At 41.2% G+C, this 17,774-nt stretch overlaps 1 protein-coding gene across 3 annotated transcripts in view; it reads right to left on the bottom strand.

Annotated features, from left to right (window-relative positions):
• Positions 1-214: 214 nt before the first annotated feature.
• Positions 215-17,774, bottom strand: part of CEP89 (centrosomal protein 89) — a 100,058-nt gene continuing 82,498 nt past the window's right edge. For all 3 annotated transcript variants that reach the window (XM_066242721.1, XM_066242723.1, XM_066242722.1), the window contains 2 exons: positions 11,753-11,922; positions 215-650 (listed from right to left, as the gene is read on the bottom strand). In XM_066242721.1, coding sequence (XP_066098818.1) covers positions 350-650; positions 11,753-11,922 — 471 coding nt within the window. In that variant the 3' untranslated portion in view covers positions 215-349. The remainder of the gene's footprint in view (positions 651-11,752; positions 11,923-17,774) is intronic.

Here is a 17,774-nt window from a genome sequence, read left to right as displayed (position 1 = left end):
ACGGAACAATAAAATGCCACCCAGAGCTAACAAGCAGACACCATCCCTGCTGCTTCCATTGATGGGCTCATTTCCTGAAACTCACCTGACACGCAGGACTGAGCTTGGCCCGCCCCGCCCAGCCCCACCCTCGGGCTTTCTAGGAGCCGAGAGGGGCCAGCTAGTCAGGGCCCCGGTAACCTGAGCAATGGGTCTCACAGAGCCTGTCTCAAAGGCAGTGCGGCCAGAAGACATGCTCTGGCTAAAATATAGTTTAATTGCATATTATTAAAATAAAACAAAATGTAAAAAATGCATTAAATTTCTGAGACAAATTATTTCTCCCTTGCGCTGAGGAGCAAGGGCGGTGTTAGGGGGGAGTGCGCCCTTCCCTGCCCTGGGTAAGGCAGACCCTCTTGGCCAAGGAGTGCGGGCCCAGGGGCGCCTGCAGACTCCCGAGGCTGGTGGGGAGTGGCTTCATGTCACAGCAGGTGAAGGTGCAGCCATTCAGCCCGGCTCCCTGAGAGACGCCCTCAAGGCCAGGGTCCTCACAGGTCCCGGTGTTGTCCCGCAGGCCTGTCCTCGCCAGTGTGGCCTGGAGGAGCTCTCGGATTCTCTGGTTTTCCCTGGATGTAGCCTTCCACACCACTTCAAGCTCGCCTTCTACTTCCCTGAGAGAAATAAACAAAACAAGGGGAAAGTTTAAAAGAGCACAATTAAAATATACTTAAAGAGTCTTACGAATCCTAAAGGAGCAAGAACTCACAGGGAAGTGTGCTCCATCAGTGAGTGGAGCCCCTGGGCGTGGGGTCTGAAGCAGACCCCCAGTGCTGAGCGAAGCACCAGGGCCGCTTGGAAACAGAAACACGCCGGCAGAAAACCACCTCTCACCCTTCCGCTCTAAATTTCACCTCTTCCTTGATTTTGGCATCAATGCACATATCCTTTGTTCCTCTATAGAACTAACATGCATAAGAATAAAATAAAATAACCGAAGTGGTTGACTTATAGCACAATGGCCTGGCCAAGGGCACCCATGTGGCACGGTCCCTCTAGGTTGCTCCTCTGTGTGGTCTGCTTGTCCCCACTGTGACCTGGCCAACGTGCAGGTACTTTTCCCTGGCACCCATCCGTACAGCCCAGACATAAAGAATTAGTAAGGGGGCAAGGAGGACATCACAGGGGAGGGGGGCTCACAAACGAGGACCCAGAGGAGACTGGCCTAGCCTGTGTGCCAGGTGGGTGAGTGCCCGGGGGAAACGGGCTCATGAGAAAAAGAAAGGGCCGTGAGGCAGGTTTTCCTGAGTGAGGATGGAGTGACAGGCACCGCGGGGCGCTGAGGAAACAGGGTAGACAAAGGGCGTGGTCCACTGACGGGGGCAGACCAGAATACCAGCCCCCCTTCACAGGGTGATGAGCCCCGTGGGGGCCTTCAGGAAACAGCAGCAAGCCTCATCCTAGGTAGAGGAGCAGGTCTTGTGTAGGATGGCAGGGCTGGGGAGGGGGCTTCTTCATAGAGACTGTGTGATGGTTACGGAAAATGTGAGACTGGATTACCAAGAGGACTTAGCACCACTGTTTACAGTAGAGAACATTGAGAGTCAGGGGCCCAGAGACATGCCCACTTGTTCAGTATTCACTTTTCTTGTGAACTGTTGCTTCCTTCCAAGTCCTATGTACTCACTGAGTGTTGTGCACTATTTAAGTAAACTATGTCTAAAAAATTCCCCCAGACTTCCATTTTTTAGCACAAAACACCTAGATGCTTGAAAAATTACAGCAATCATAATAAATGCACAGTTAACCTCAAAAGAAAGAATAGGGCCCTGGCTGGATTGCTCAGAGGTAGAGCGTTGGGCTGGTGTATGGAAGTCCTGGGTTCAATTCCCGATCAGGGCACACAGGAGAAGTGCCCATCTGCTTCTCCACTCCGCCCCCTCTCCTTTCTCTCTATCTCTCTCTTCGCCTCCCACAGCCAAGGCTCCATTGGAGCAAAGTTGGCCCGGGCGCTGAGGATGGCTCCATGGCCTTGGCCTCACGTGCTAGAGTAGCTCTGGTTGCAAAGAAGGAATGCCCCAGATGGGCAGAGCATCGCCCCCTGGTGGACATGCTGGGTGGATCCCGGTCGGGCACAGGCGGGAGTTTATCTCTGCTTTCTCACCTCTCACTTCAGAAAAATAAAAAAATATATAAGGTCTACCAGAAAGTCCTGTCCGTTTTTGGAATAAAACAAAATACAAATTTTTCTTACCATCAATAAACTTTATTAAATAATATAATTGCCATTATTATTAGTGATTTCTTGCCAGCATGAGGGCAATTTGTATGTCCCATTTTTGAAAAATGTTTTATCTTTTGATGCGAATAATTGAACCAGTGCTTGTTTGATATCTTCTTCATTTTTGAATTTTTGCCCTTCAAAAAATTTTGTAAGGACAAAAACAAGTGATAGTTGGAGGGTGCCAAGTCCGGGGAATATGGTGGATGCGACAGACATGCTTCTGTAGCATTTCTTCCTTGTTGAAATTCGTAAAAATTACAGTGGCGTAAATGAACTTGATCAGTAGCCATGGGTACACAATCGCTTCACACATAAGACTAATGTGAATCAATTTTGTTTTAGTTAATTTGCTACATCAGTATGTATACATTAAGTGATAAAAATAGAGAGGCACACATGCGCCAAATAAACGTGCTTACGTGTCGAAACTTGTTGTGATAGAAACGGACAGAACTTTCCGGTAGACCTTATAAAAAAAGGAAGAATAGGAACTCTCTAAGGGCAGAAAATACGTCTAAGCTAAAAAAACCACAGAGGCAGTTAAACAATATGTTGGTATTGCTGGGAGGATGCAAGCCCATGCCAGAAACCCAGCTTTCTGGAGAATGGAGACTAGGTCTTGGGCCCATGAAAACTGGGTGTGACAAAACTTCCCAAATCTCTCATGTCCGTTTCTCCTCTCCTTCCTAGATACACTCTGAACTACATGTCCCAGAATCAGGCAGGAACATGGAGGACCCTCAAAGAAAGGTGGAAAATCTGCCATTCTACAAAATAAACTGACTCTGTGAGGCTGAGTCTCCTGTTCTCAGCTACATCTGCAGCTTGAGACTATATTGTTCCCCATGATTGGGTACCCCCAGGCCCTGACTGGAGTGTGCCAAGAGTAAAAAGCCATTTTTGAGACATTTAGGAAAAAAACTCAACGAATGGGTTAAACAGTACATTGGACACAGCCAGAGAGAGAATTAGTAAATGAATGTTGGGCAGAGAATTTGACCCAGAATGCAGTTCAAAGAACTGTGATATTATTAAGATGCATATTGGAAATATAACAGTGGCATGGTGGAGATCTGAAGTCCTTTTGTGTTCTTTCAGCGTACAGGTCCTTCACATTCTTTAACCCTCCCAGTAGTGAGTTTTTTGTTAACTTTGAGTGAGGACGTACATGAACATTCGTACTACTAAAAAGGTTAAGTTTATTCCTAGGAATTTTATTCTTTTTGTTGTAATTGCAAATGAAATTGCTCCCCCCCCCCCATTTCTTTTTCTGAAATTTCATTCTTAGAATACAGGAACACAGTGGGTTTTTGCCCATTATTTTGTATCCTGAAACTTTATTGTATTTTTTGTTTGTTTCTAATAGTTTTTTGGTGACATCTTTCGGGTTTTCTACATAAAGAATTAAGTCATCTACAAAAAGGGAAGATTTTACTTCTTCATTCCTTATTTGGATGCCTTGTACTTCTTTCTCTTGCCTGACTGCTCCGGCTAGGACTTCCAGCACTGTGTTGAATCAGTGGAGAGAGTGGGCAACCTTGTCTTGGTCCTGATCTTAGAGGAAAAGCTTTTAGTTTTTCACCATTCAGTATATTAGCTGAGGGTTCGTCATATACGGCCTTTATTTTTTTTATTTTTTATTTTTTTAAATTTTATTTATTCATTTTTAGAGAGGAGAGAGAGAGGGAGAGAGAGAGAGAGAGGAGAGAGAGGGGGGGAGGAGCTGGAAGCATCAACTCCCATATGTGCCTTGACCAGGCAAGCCCAGGGTTTCGAACCGGCGACCTCAGCATTTCCAGGTCGACGCTTTATCCACTGCGCCACCACAGGTCAGGCTACGGCCTTTATTATGTTAAGGTTCTTTCCTTTTATACCGATTGTATTGAGCATTTTAATCATAAATGGATGTAGAATCTTTTAAATATTTTTTTAATCTATTGATATGATTTTTATCCTTTATTTTTTTTAAATTAAAAAAAAATTTTTTTTAATTTATTCATTTTAGAAAGGAGAGAGAGAGAGAAAGAAGGAGGGAGGAGCAGGAAGCATCAACTCCCATATATGCCTTGACCAGGCAAGCCCAGGGTTTCGAACCGGCGACCTCAGCATTTCCAGGTCGACGCTTTATCCACTGCGCCACCACAGGTCAGGCTATCCTTTATTTTATGTGATGTATCACACTGGATCAAATTGAGTATATTAAACCATACTTGTGCCCTTGCTATGAACCCCATTTGATTATGTGTATTACCTTTTTTAAAAAATATACTTATTTTTTGTGATGTATTATCTTTTTAATGTATTGCTGTATTCGATTTGCTAGTATTTTGTTTAGATTTTGGCAACTATACATATATTCATCAGAGTTATTGGTCTGTAATTTTCTGATTTTGTGTTGTCCTTGCCAGGTTTTGGTATCCAGGTAATGTTGGCCTCATAAAATGGGTTAGGAACTATTGCTTTCCCAATTTTTTGTAAGAGTTTGAGGACAGGTGTTACATCTTCTTTAACTTCTTTTTTTTATTTTTATTCATTTCTTTAGAGAGGAGAGAGAGAGAGGCGCCCATTTGCTTCTCCACCCCCCCCCCCTTCCTCTCTGTCTCTCTCTTCCCCTCCCACGGCCAAGGCTCCATTGGAGCAAGGATGGCCCGGGCGCTGGGGATGGCTCCTTGGCCTCTGCCTCAGGCGCTAGAGTGGCTCTGGTCACGGCAGAGAGACACCCCGGAGGGGCAGAGCATCGCCCCCTGGTGGGCAGAGCGTTGCCCCCGGTGGGCGTGCCGGGTGGATCCCGGTTGGGCGCATGCGGGAGTCTGTCTGACTGTTTCTCCCCGTTTCCAGCTTCAAAATAGAAAAAGAAAAAAAAAATTATTTTTTTTACAGCGACAGAGAGTCAGAGAGAGGGATAGATAGGGACAGATAGACAGGAATGAAGAGAGATGAGAAGCATCAATCATTAGTTTTTCGTTGTGGCACTTTAGTTGTTCATTGATTGCTTTCTCATATGTGCCTTAACCATGGGGCTACAGCAGACCGAGTAACCCCTTGCTCAAGCCAGCAACCTTGGGTCCAAGCTGGTGAGCTTTGCTCAAACCAGATGAGCCCGTGCTCAAGCTGGTGACCTCGGGGTCTTGAACCTGGGGCCTCCGCATCCCAGTCCGACGCTCTATCCACTGCACCACGGCCTGGTCAGGCGGCAGTTCTAGTTTTAATTTTTTGAGATAACTCCACACTGTTTTCCACAGTGGCTACACCAATCTGCATTCCCACCAACTGTGCATGAGGGTTCCCTTTTCTCCACACTCTCACCAACACTTGTTGTTTGTTGATTTACTGTTGACAGCCATTCTGACAGGTGTGAGGTGATATCTCATTGTGGTTTTAATTTGCATTTCTCTGATGATTAGTGACAATGAGCATCTTTTTATGTCTGTTGGCCACCTATATGTCCTCTTTAGAAAAGTATCTATTCAGGTTCTTTGCTCATTTTAAAACCTGGATTATATGTTTTTTTGGTATTGAATTTTATAAGTTCTTTATAAATTTTGGATATTAATCCCTTATCAGATATATCAGCAAGTATGTTTTCCCATTCAGTGGATTGTCTTTGTGTTGATTTGGTTTCCTTTGCTGTGCAAAAACATTTTAGTTTGATGTAGTCCCATTTCTTTATCTTTTCTTTAATTTTCCTTGCCCCACAAGATATATCTGAAAAAATATTGCTATGAGAAATGTTCAAGATTTTATTGCCTGTGTTTTCTTCTAGGATTTTTATAGATAGTTTCATCACTAATATTTAAGCCTTTAATCCATTTTGAGTTTATTCTTGTATATGGTGTAAGAAGGTGGTCTAGTTTCATTTTTTTTGCACACATCTGTCCAATTTTCCCAACACCATTTATTGAATAGACTATGTTTACCCCATTGTATATTCTTGCCTCCTTTCTCAAATGTTAATTAGACCATATAGACATGTGTTGATTTCTGGACTCTCTATTCTGTTCTATTGATCTACAAGTCTATTTTTATTTCAGTACCTTGCTGTTTGGGTCACTATGGCCTTGTAGTATAGTTAGATATCAGGTAGTGTGATTCCTCCAATGTTGTTCTTCTCTTTCAAGATAGCTATGACTATTGGGGGTCTTTTGTGCCTCCAAACAAAAGTATTTTGGCGTATTTGTTCTAGTTCTGTGAAATACATCATTAGTATCTTGATAAGAATTGTGTTGAATCTATAGATAGCTTTGGGTAATATGGACATTTTGATGATGTTAATATTGTCTATTCATAAACACAGTATATACTTCCACTTGTTTGTATCTTCTTCAATTTTCCTTTGGTGTCTTACAATTTTCTGAGTATAGGTCTTTTACATCTTTGGGTAAATTCATTCCTACATATTTTATTCTTTTTGAAGCAATTGTTAATGGTATTGTTTTCCTTTCTGATAGATCATTATTAATGTAAAAAAATGCAACTGATTTCTGGATATTTATTTTGTATCCTGCTACTTCCCAATTCATTTATCAATTCTATAATAGTAGTTTTTTAGTGTAATCTTTAGGGTTTTCTCTATATAGTATCATGTCATGTGCAAATGATAAAAGTTTTACTTCTCCCTTTCTAATTTGGATGCCTTTTATTTCTTCTTCTATTCTAATTGCTGTGGCTAGGACTTCCAGGACTATCTTGAATAAAGGTGACGACAGTGGACATCTCTGTCTTGTTCCTGATCTTAAGAGAAATGATTGCAGTTTTTGCCCACTGAGTATGATGTTAGCTGTGGCTTTGTCATATATGGCCCAAATTATGTTGAGGAATGCATCCCTGATTCCCAGTTTGCTGAGAGTTTTAAACATAAATGGGTGATAAATTTTACTAAATACTTTTTCTGTATCTATTGATATAATCATGTGATTGTTATCCTCCACTTCATTTATGTGGTGTATCACACTTACTGATTTGCAGATGTTATACCAACCTTGCATCCCCAGAATAAATTCCACTTGATCATGGTGTATGTCCTTTGTAAATTTATTGTTGGATCTAGTTTGCTAATATTTTGTTACTGATTTTAGCATCTATATTCATTAGGGAATATTGGCCTATAATTTTCTTTTTTGGAAGTGGTTTTATCCAGGTTTGAAATTAGGATAATGCTGGCCTCATAAAATGAGCTTGGGAGTCTTCCTTCCTCTTGAATTTTTTGGAATAGTTTGAGAATAGGTGTTATTTCTTCTTTGAATGTTTGGTAAAATTCACCAGTGAAGCTATCTGGTCCATGATTTTTGTTTGTTAAGAGTTTTTTTATTACTGCTTCAATTTCACTGGCTATAATTTGTCTATTCATATTCTCTCATTCCTCTTGGTTCAGTCTTGGAAGAATGTATATTTCTAAAAACTTATTCATTTTACAGTTATCAGCAATATTTTCTTATAATGCTTTGCATTTCTTTGGTGTCTGTTGTTACTTCTTCTCTTTCTTTTCTTTCTTTTTTTGTGTTTAGGTGAGAGAAAGGGAGGCAGAGAGACAAACTCTTGCATGTGCCCCAACTGGGATCTACCCAGCAGCCCCAGTCTGGGGCCAATGCTTGAATCAACCGAGCTATCCTCAGCACTTGAGGCTGACACTCAAACCAATCGAGGCACTGGGTACGATAGAGGAAGAGAGAGAGAATGGGTAGAGGGTGGGGAGAGAAACATATGGTTGCTTCTCATGTGTGCCCTGGCTTGGGATCGAACCCAGGATTTCTGCACTTTGGGCTGATGCTCTATCCATTTAGCCGGCCAGCCAGGGCCACTTCTCCTTCAACTCTAATTTTATTTATTTGAGTCCTCTCTCTTTTTTTCTTGATAAGTCTGGTTAAAGGTTTTCAATGTACCTGACTGGTGGCGGTACAGTGATAGAGCGCTGACCTGGGACACTGAGGTTCTACTGGTTTGAAACCCCAAGGTTGCTGGCTAGAGCTTGGACTCACTGGCTTGAGCACAGCCTTGCCAGCTTGAGTGCTGGGTTACTGGCTTGAGTGTAGGATCATTGACATGACCCCAATGTCACTGGCTTGAGTCCAAAGGTTGCTGGCTTAAAGCTCAAGGTCGCTGGCTTGAGGAAGGGGTCATTGGCTCAGCTGGAACCCCTGGGTCAAAGTACATATGAGAAGCAATCAACAAAAAACTGAAGTGACACAACTATGAGTTGATGCTTCTCATTTCTCTCCCTTCCTTTTTGTCTGCCGCTCTCTCTCACACACACACACAAAGGTAAGGCTCATGGAGGATTTGGTCAGAAGGTTTAACATACATTCAATCTGAGTTCTAGAAGAAAATTTAGAAAGAATAATAGGAAGTGATTTATTTTAAGAGATAACTGAGAATTTTCTATAGTAATGGAAGACATAGAATCATAGTATAAAGAAATTTATAGTTAAACACATACAATGAAACTGCAGAATACAAGAGTTATCAGACATCTTTAAAAAGAGAAGAGAGCCCTGGCCGGTTGGCTCAGTGGTAGAGCGTCGGCCTGGCGTGCGGGGGACCCGGGTTCGATTCCCGGCCAGGGCACATAGGAGAAGCGCCCATTTGCTTCTCCACCCCCCCCTCCTTCCTCTCTGTCTCTCTCTTCCCCTTCCGCAGCCAAGGCTCCATTGGAGCAAAGATGGCCCGGGCGCTGGGGATGGCTCCTTGGCCTCTGCCCCAGGCGCTAGAGTGGCTCTGGTCGCAGCAGAGCGACGCCCCGGAGGGGCAGAGCATCGCCCCCTGGTGGGCAGAGCATCGCCCCTGGTGGGCCTGCCGGGTGGATCCTGGTCGGGCGCATGCAGGAGTCTGTCTGACTGTCTCTCCCCGTTACCAGCTTCAGAAAAAATAATAATAATAAATAAATAAATAAAAATAAAAAAAAATTAAAAGAGAAGAGAAAAGATGTCATTTTTTTAAGTGACAAAAGATACCTTAACAGCAAAAATGAAGCCGAGAAGACAGTGAAATATGCTAAGAGAAAAAGCCAGTCAAGGTAGAACTCAACGCCCAGCAAAAATCACCTTTTAAGGACTGGGTCAAAATCTAGTGTTTTCAGATAAACAAAAACTAAGAAAGCTCACTCCTAACACACTCTCACTAAAGAAACTTCTAAAGAATGTAATTTAGGAAGGAGGAAGCCAATCTGAGAAATAAAGTCTGAGATGCAAGAAAGACTATTTTAAAAGATAAATTCAGGCACATTAAAATCTTGAGGTTTTTTTGAGCAAAAATCATTTCAAATTAGGCAGCATCCAATCTAACAGATAGAAAGGAGCTCCGAGGAGCTGTATGAAATAAAAGGCTTTTATAGGCAGAAGAGAACAGGAACAAGGAAGTTAAATGAGGTAAAATTGCAGATTGATTATTACAAGGTTACTTTCCTTTAGGGGATGACAGGACCTATCAGGTGGATGATATAACTAGCGCTGATCAGGTGATTCCTGCTTGATTGATATAAGATTCTACTTCTGGGAGCCCTGGCCGGTTGGCTCAGCGGTAGAGCGTCGGCCTAGCATGCGGAGGACCCGGGTTCGATTCCCGGCCAGGGCACACAGGAGAAGCGCACATTTGCTTCTCCACCCCTCCGCCGCGCTTTCCTCTCTGTCTCTCTCTTCCCCTCCTGCAGCCAAGGCTCCATTGGAGCAAAGATGGCCCGGGCGCTGGGGATGGCTCTGTGGCCTCTGCCTCAGGCGCTAGAGTGGCTCTGGTCGCAACATGGCGACGCCCAGGATGGGCAGAGCATCGCCCCCTGGTGGGCAGAGCGTAGCCCCATGGTGGGCGTGCCGGGTGGATCCCAGTCGGGCGCATGTGGGAGTCTGTCTGACTGTCTCTCCCTGTTTCCAGCTTCAGAAAAATGAAAAAAAAAAAAAAAAAAAAAAAGATTCTACTTCTGGGAGAGCTGAAGTTGTATATTTAGTCTTGGTTTAGTGACCTGGGGCTTACCATAAGCAACTCCAATTGGTCCTGTTGTCTTGTTTTAAACAATTAGCAAGCAAAAAAATTGGTAAAGTGTAAGTAAATTTAAAAAAATTACATAAAAGTTAGTAACATTTAATTTGGGATGGTTAAAAATAATGGCATAAAATAGATTTTTCTAGTTCTCTTTCACATAATTATATCTAATGACACTGGATAACAACAGCATATGAACTGGGGGGGGGAGGATAATTAGAGTAAAGCATTAGATCTTGTATTTGGGGAGAGAAATGCAGAGATGCTGATTACATTTATATTTTTTAATGTTAAATGTCCATGGTGAAATTTCAAGAGAAACCCCTCAAAGAATAGAAATAGAAGGTATAACACTTAAACAATTAAAGGGCAAAATATGGACTGGGAGAAAGTGAGAAATAAAGTTCCTTTTTATTAATGCAATTCTATACCTCCTGTCTGGCAAGAAGCTTGGTATTGGCTCAACTTTTTACAAAGTGACTATTCTGAGTGATAAGAACTCCATGACTACAGAAACCCTGTCAGATAAGCTTTCTTTTGCTTGGCACTAAGAAGCATCTGGCTGATGGAAAGCAAATAGCAACTGAATTCTTCATGGCCTCAGGTACATGAATCCTACTAAAACTTGAAGAAAATCCCATCTGAGCATCGTCCTTCTTCTTCTGCAGTTGACAGTCCAGTCTGTCAAGGCCAACTCGGCTGTTATGAAAAGGCGCATTAAGTGTGAGGGACCACCAAGTTCACCTTCACAAAGCATGTGATATTCCCCAATGTTTTTACTACTTGGCAGTATTTTCTCTATCATGACTTGAAAGGATAAAGGTGTAACTGGTATAGTACCTCATATCTACAGAGAACATAATGCACTTCTAATCTTATGATTATGACCTCCCAAAAGGGAGATTCTAATGTTTTGGGGAATGAAAAGAAAGAAATAAAACATTTAATAAAAAAGTAATAATATCTCTCAAGAAAATGGAATAAAACAAATATATCAGAGATGAAAAAGAAGAATAAAGGGAAGGATAATTAGAGAACTAGATTGATTTAGGAAGTCCAATATTCAAACAATAGAAATTTTTGAGGGAGGGATTCAAGAAAACGAGGAGCTGGGACGTAATGCACAGCAGGCTGACGACAGTTAATGACACAGTATTGTATATTAGAAAGTGGATAAGAGAGTAGATCTTAACTGTTCTTACTGCTCCAGCAACAACATGGTCATTATGTGAGGCAAAGGATGTGTTAACCTTACTTTGGTAATTATTCTGCAATATATACATGTATTAAGTCATCACACTGTACACTTTAAACTTACACAGTGTTATATATGTGAATTTCTGTGAAAATTTTAAAAAGAAAACAAAATAAGGAGCAAACAAAAATCAAGACAGTGAATTCAGATAAAACTAAAATGCAAAAACACAACCAAGCAATCAAAGAAAGAAACAAAAGAGATCTAGAGGGTTTTATTGGAAAATTCTACCAAATATTTAAAAACAAACACGTGACGTGCAGCCCTACCTTTTCTGCTGCAGCGCCTCTTCCAGGACATCCTGCTTGTCCTGCAGCATCCGATGCAAGTGCCTCATCTCCTGCTGGTACCGAGCTGTTTTGCTAGCAAAGTCCTCCTGCTGCTCTGCCAGACAGTGACTAATGTCACTCAGCTTCAGTGCAGCCAGCTTCTTGTATCCCTGGTGGAGGAAGAAGGACTCTGAGGGAGGGAAGGCTGCTTGCGGCCCAGGTCAATGGCCTTCTGGATGAAGTCCCGACCCACCTCCTTGGCCGTCCGAGACCAGGCAGCTGAGTAAGCCCTGGATAGGTCTGATCCAGGAGCGCAAGTTTGCATCATAAAAGTCATATAAAGAAATTAAAAAATTTTAAGTATAATAAAACCAAATTTCCATTTTATATCATGCTATAAGTTATTTTTATATGCTGTAAATAAAATTAAAACAGAAGGACCCGGCCAAGATTTGTCACACTCTATTGGTAAAGAGATGATTGAGATAAGACTAATTTATTTATTTTCCTACTTACATTTTTACTGCCTAGCATTTAAGGTTATGCATTTCCCTCTCATTTCTAAAAGTGTGTCACATAAATTCTGACTTCTAGTTTAGAAAGATTCTTTAGAAATTTTGACATTCTGGAGGTGAGTCCAAGATGGTGGTATAGGAGGGCTCTGAACTCACCCCCTCTTCAGGACACATTAAATTTACACCTGTATATAGAGCAATACCACCTGCAACATACATAAGAGCCAACTGAACAGCTTCTGCACAAAAACAGAGAGAAAAGTTGGAGAGAGAAGGTTGGGGACGGCGAGTGCTCTAGGAGCAGAAGGAATTTCCCAGGGACGGAGGAACTGGTGAGCACCCGTGTTTACATCTCCCGGCACCTGGACAGTGGCCAGGAGTCTAACCAGGTTCCCTGGTCAGTCTTCAGGGCTGCTGTCACACATCCCCAGCCATTTCTCCCAGAACTAGATCCGGCAGAAACAGAACAGAACCATGCATGTAAATGGGGTCCCTTCACCTGGAAAGTGATCCAGTGGGTGTGGCAGGACACTGTAGCGTGCACCTACTGGGCTGCACGTTCATGTGGGACACCCCTGCCCAGAGTGCGGAACCGGCAAAATGCTGTGGTACACATATGCTAGGCTGTTTCAACCAGAGAAAGTGCAAAAATAGTGGAGAGCCCTTGCATGTGCACATGGAGCTGCCCTGCCCAGAGAAAGTGTGGAGACAGTGTGACATTACAACACATGCACTCAGAGCAGCCCCACCTAGATCAGGTTCAGGCAACAGACAATTAAAGCAACAGAGCACACTGTACACATATTGGACAGCCCTGCCCAGAAAGCACTGACACACCAGACTGCCCTACCTGGAACCCACTACTTCTGGCCATTAGGCACTGCATATGCCTGCCCCAACTACAACTGCCCTACCAAAAACATCTGGCACACAGATTGGGAGACGAAACTATTTCATCTAACTCCCAGGAACAAACACAAAAAGTCAAACAAAATGAGGAGACAGAAAACTATGTCCCAAATGAAGGAACAATAAAAAAAAATCCAGAGAAAAACTAATGAAATAGAGATAACTTATTTGTCTGATAAAGAATTCAAAAAAAATGGTCATAGGATGCTCAACAAACTTGAGTAGAATAGAGAAAGTCAGAGAGCACTTCAACAAAGGATTAGAAAATGTAATAAAGAAACAATCAGAGATGAAGAATACAGTAACTGAAATGAAGAATACATTAGAAGGAACTGAAGTCAGGGTAGTTAACACAGAAGAACGAATTTGCAAGCTGGAAGACAGAATAGTGGAAGCCACCCAATCAGAACAGCAAATGAAAAAAAGAATTTAAAAAATGAGAATAGTATAAGAGACTTCTGGGACAACATTAAATGCTCTAACATCCACATTACAGGGCTCCAGAGGGAGAAAGTGAGAGGGGCAGAACATATATTTTAGTAAGTAACAAAAACTTTCCTAATCTGGCAAAGAAAACAGACATCCAGGTCCAGGAAGCACAGAGTTCCAAACAAGCCATAATGTAATTAAAATAGCAAAAGTTAGAGATAAAGAGACAAGGCATCAAGAAGAAAACATACAAGGGAAATCCCATAAAGTTAGCAGCTGATTTCTCAGAAGCAACTTCACAGGCCATAAGAGAGTGGCAAGAGCCTGACCAGGCGGTGGTGCAGTGGATAGAGTGTCAGACTGGGATGCCGAGGACCCAGGTTCGAGACCCCAAGGTCGCCAGCTTGAGCGCGGGCTCATCTGGTTTGAGCAAAAGCTCACCAGCTTGGACCCGAGGTCTCTGGCTCAAGCAAGGGGTTACTCGGTCTGCTGAAGGCCCACGGTCAAGGCACATATGAGAAAGCAATCAATGAACAACTAAAATATTGCAATGAAAATCTGATGATTGATGCTTCTCATTTCTCTCTGTTCCTGTCTGTCCCTATCTATCCCTCTCCTTGACTCTCTCTCTCTGTCACTGTAAAAAAAAAAAAAAAAAAAAAAAAAAAAGAGAGAGAGAGAGTGGCAGGAAATAATTGCTAAGAGAAAGGAACCAATGACCTAGAATACTATGATATATCTGGCAAGGTTATCATTCATGATTGAAGGAGAGATAAAGAGTTTCCCAGGCAATCAAAAACTAAAGGAGTTAACCACCACTAAGCCAGCTTTACAAGAAATGTTAAAGGGACATTTGCAGGAAGAAAAGGCTATAACCAGAAATATGAAAACACAGGAAAGATAAATTCGTACTGGTAGAGGCAAATATATAATCAACACAGTGAATCAACCACTTAAAAAGCTAATATGATCGCTTCTCGGCCTTTTGGCTAAGATCAAGTGTAAAAAGCTAATATGAAGATTAAAAGACAATGTAGCAAACTTAACTATAACCATAATAAATAGTGGATACAGAAAATAAGAAAATATAAAACATGATTTCTAGGCCCTGCCTGGTTGGCTCAGTGCATAGAGTGTCAGCCAGGTGGGCGGATGTCCAGGTTTTGATCTCCAGCAGGGCACACATGAGAAGCGACCACCTGCTTCTCTTTCCCTCCCTCTACCCTTTCTCTCCTTCTTCCCTCTCATAGCCAATGGCTCAATTGGTTACAGCCTGGCCCCAGGTGCTAAGGATAGCTCAGTTGGTCCAAGCATTGGCCTCAGGCACTGAGGATAGCTCCGTTGATTCGAACATTGGCCATAGATGGGAGTTGCCTGGTGGATTCTGGTCAGGGCGCATGTGGGAGTCTGTCTCTCTATCTTCCCCTCTCTTACTTAAACAAACAAACAAACACATAATGTCTAAAATATAAAGAGTGGGAGGGGGAGCAAAAATGTATTGTTTTTTAAAATGCATTTGAACTTAAAACACCTATCTGCTTAAAACAGACTGTTATATGTATATATACTTATGGTAACCAAAAACCAAAAACCTACAAAAAATACATAAAAAATAAAGGAATCCAATCATACTACAAAAGAAAACCAGCAAATCAACAGAAAAGAGATGAAAAGAAGAAGAAACAGGGAAGAACAACAAAAACAATTAACAAAACGGCAATAAGCACATATCTATCAATAATTATTTTAATTGTAAATAGACTAAGTGCTATCAAAAGATACAGGGTGACAGAATAGATTAAAAAAAGCAAGACCTACCTATTGCTGCCTACAAGAGACTCACTTTAGTTCGAAAGACACAGACTGAAAGTGAAGGGGTGGAGAAAGATATTCCATGCAATTAGAAACTAAAAGAAAGCTGGGGTAGCAATATTCATATCAGACAAAATAAAATTTAAAACAATAATGTAAAAAAGGTCATTACATAATGATAAAGGGGTCAATTCAAGAAGGGGATATAATAATTGTATGTCTCTATGCACCCAACATAGGAGCAACTAAGAATATGAGACAAATATTAATGGATATAAAGATAGAAAATAACAGTAATGCAATACTCCTCTTATTTCAATGTATAGACCATTCAGACAGAAAATTAATAAGGAAAAAGTGGCCTTATATTCCACATTAGATCAGATTAACTTAATAGACATTTATAGAGCATTGTATTAAAAAACTGCAGATCACACATTTTTCTCAAGTTCACATGGAACATTTTTCCAGGGTAGATTACATACTAGGCCACAAAAGAAGCTTCAATAATTTCAAGAAGATTAAAATTATATCAAGCATATTTTCTGACCATATGACATGAAACTAGAAATCAACTACAGGAATAAAACTGGAAAAAACAAAATATGTGAAGATTAAACAACATGCTACTAAACAACCAACTCGTCAAGAAAGAAATCAAGCAGGTAATCAAAAATTATCCTGACACAAATGAAAATGAAAACACAACTTTACAAAGTTTATGGGATTCAGCAAAAGCAGTCGTAAGAGGAGAAAGTTCATAGCTAAACAGGCCTACTGCAAGAAAGAGGAAAAAGCCTAAATAAGTAATCTGCATAACTTTACACCTAAAGGAACTAAGAGAAGAACAAATGAAACCTTACTAAGAGTGAAGGCCGCGGGTCGGCCCTGACCACAGGCGGGATTGAGAAATCTGGCCCAAACTGAGCTGGTCCTTGTGCCTGGGGCAGCGGTGACCCTTGATTCCATTCCTGTTGAACCTCTCTTCCCTGTCAGAACATCACTTCACCTACAGCTAGAATGAAGTGTTGTCTTGGAGCCTGTTCTTCATTTAAAAGTAAACTTTGGTAAAAGTAAAAATAATAATCATGCAGTGGCTCCTCTCTTCAGTTCTCACACTGTCACTTCAGCCTTAGCTGTGAGGTCAGAGTACACGCAGCCCAGAATCCTGACACAGTGTGTTTGTTCTTGCTCTCTCCGGAGTTCTAGACTGCCTGGAATTAAACCAACTTATTGGAAATGGCAAATAAATAAATAAATAAATAAATGAAAGTCCAACCAGGGAAAAACCCCGTAATTGCTCTCCATTACTCATCACACTTCTGTGCAGAGCCCTACCATTATAGTGTGGTGTACTTCCTCCAGCCTTTCTGATGCAGAGTGGAGACACTGTTTTGTATACTGCTTTTGATACTGTTGAATTTTTAAAATTGTAAAATATATTATTTCATTAATTCCTCAAACAGCTATTGAACGTATTAAATACTATGAGACCGATGCTATTCTAGGTGCTTGGAAGATTATCAGTGAACAAAAAAAGAAAAAAAGTAAAAAAAGAAAAAAAAAAATCCCCATCCTTGTGGAACTTATAGTCTGGTCAAGGGAGATAGACAATAACCATTAAACATAATAAATGACATAGTCTGTTAGAAGGTGATAAAGTCTTTGGAAGAAACAATAAAGCAAGGTAATGAGAATCAGGAATGTGAAAGGTAAGTGACCAGCAATTTTAAATAGTCAAGGTATGCCTCATTGGTAAGGTGACATGTAGATATTTAGGGGGAAATGCATAAAATATATATGAACAATTTAATTAATAATAATAAATCAAACAGCACGTGACTATCATCCAAGTGAATACACAGAACATTAACAGAACATTATTAGTATCAGACTTGGAAGTCTCCAAGCATCCCCAACCCTTTGATATAATCAATCTCGTCTTTGCTATAACCATTTCCTTACTTTTTATTTCAAGTTTTACAATCTATGTATACACTCATTTGTGTCGAGCTTCTTTTATTCAATATTTATAAAACATGGGAAAAATAAAATCTGTTCATTGTATTGAAACACAGATTTGGGTCTGAAAAGTTTTAAGTTAAATTTTGTTTAACTTAAAAAAATTTTTTTTGATTGATTTTAGAGAGGGGAGAGAGAGAGAGAGGAAAAAAAAAAAAGATAGTGGGGAGTAGCAGGCAGCATCAACTTGTAATAGTTGCTCCTCATATGTGCCTTGACTGGACAAGCCCAGGGTTTTGAACCAGTGACTTCAGCACTCCAGGTCAACACTTGATCCACTGTCCACCTCAGGTCAGGCAAATTTTGTTTAACTTTTTAAAAGCCAATAGTTCAGA

The sequence above is a fragment of the Saccopteryx bilineata genome, chromosome 9 (genome assembly GCF_036850765.1).
Source record: "Saccopteryx bilineata isolate mSacBil1 chromosome 9, mSacBil1_pri_phased_curated, whole genome shotgun sequence".
NCBI lineage: Eukaryota > Metazoa > Chordata > Mammalia > Chiroptera > Emballonuridae > Saccopteryx > Saccopteryx bilineata.
The sequence above is the reverse complement of the archived record's forward strand: the minus strand, read 5'-3'. Positions and strand labels throughout refer to the sequence as shown.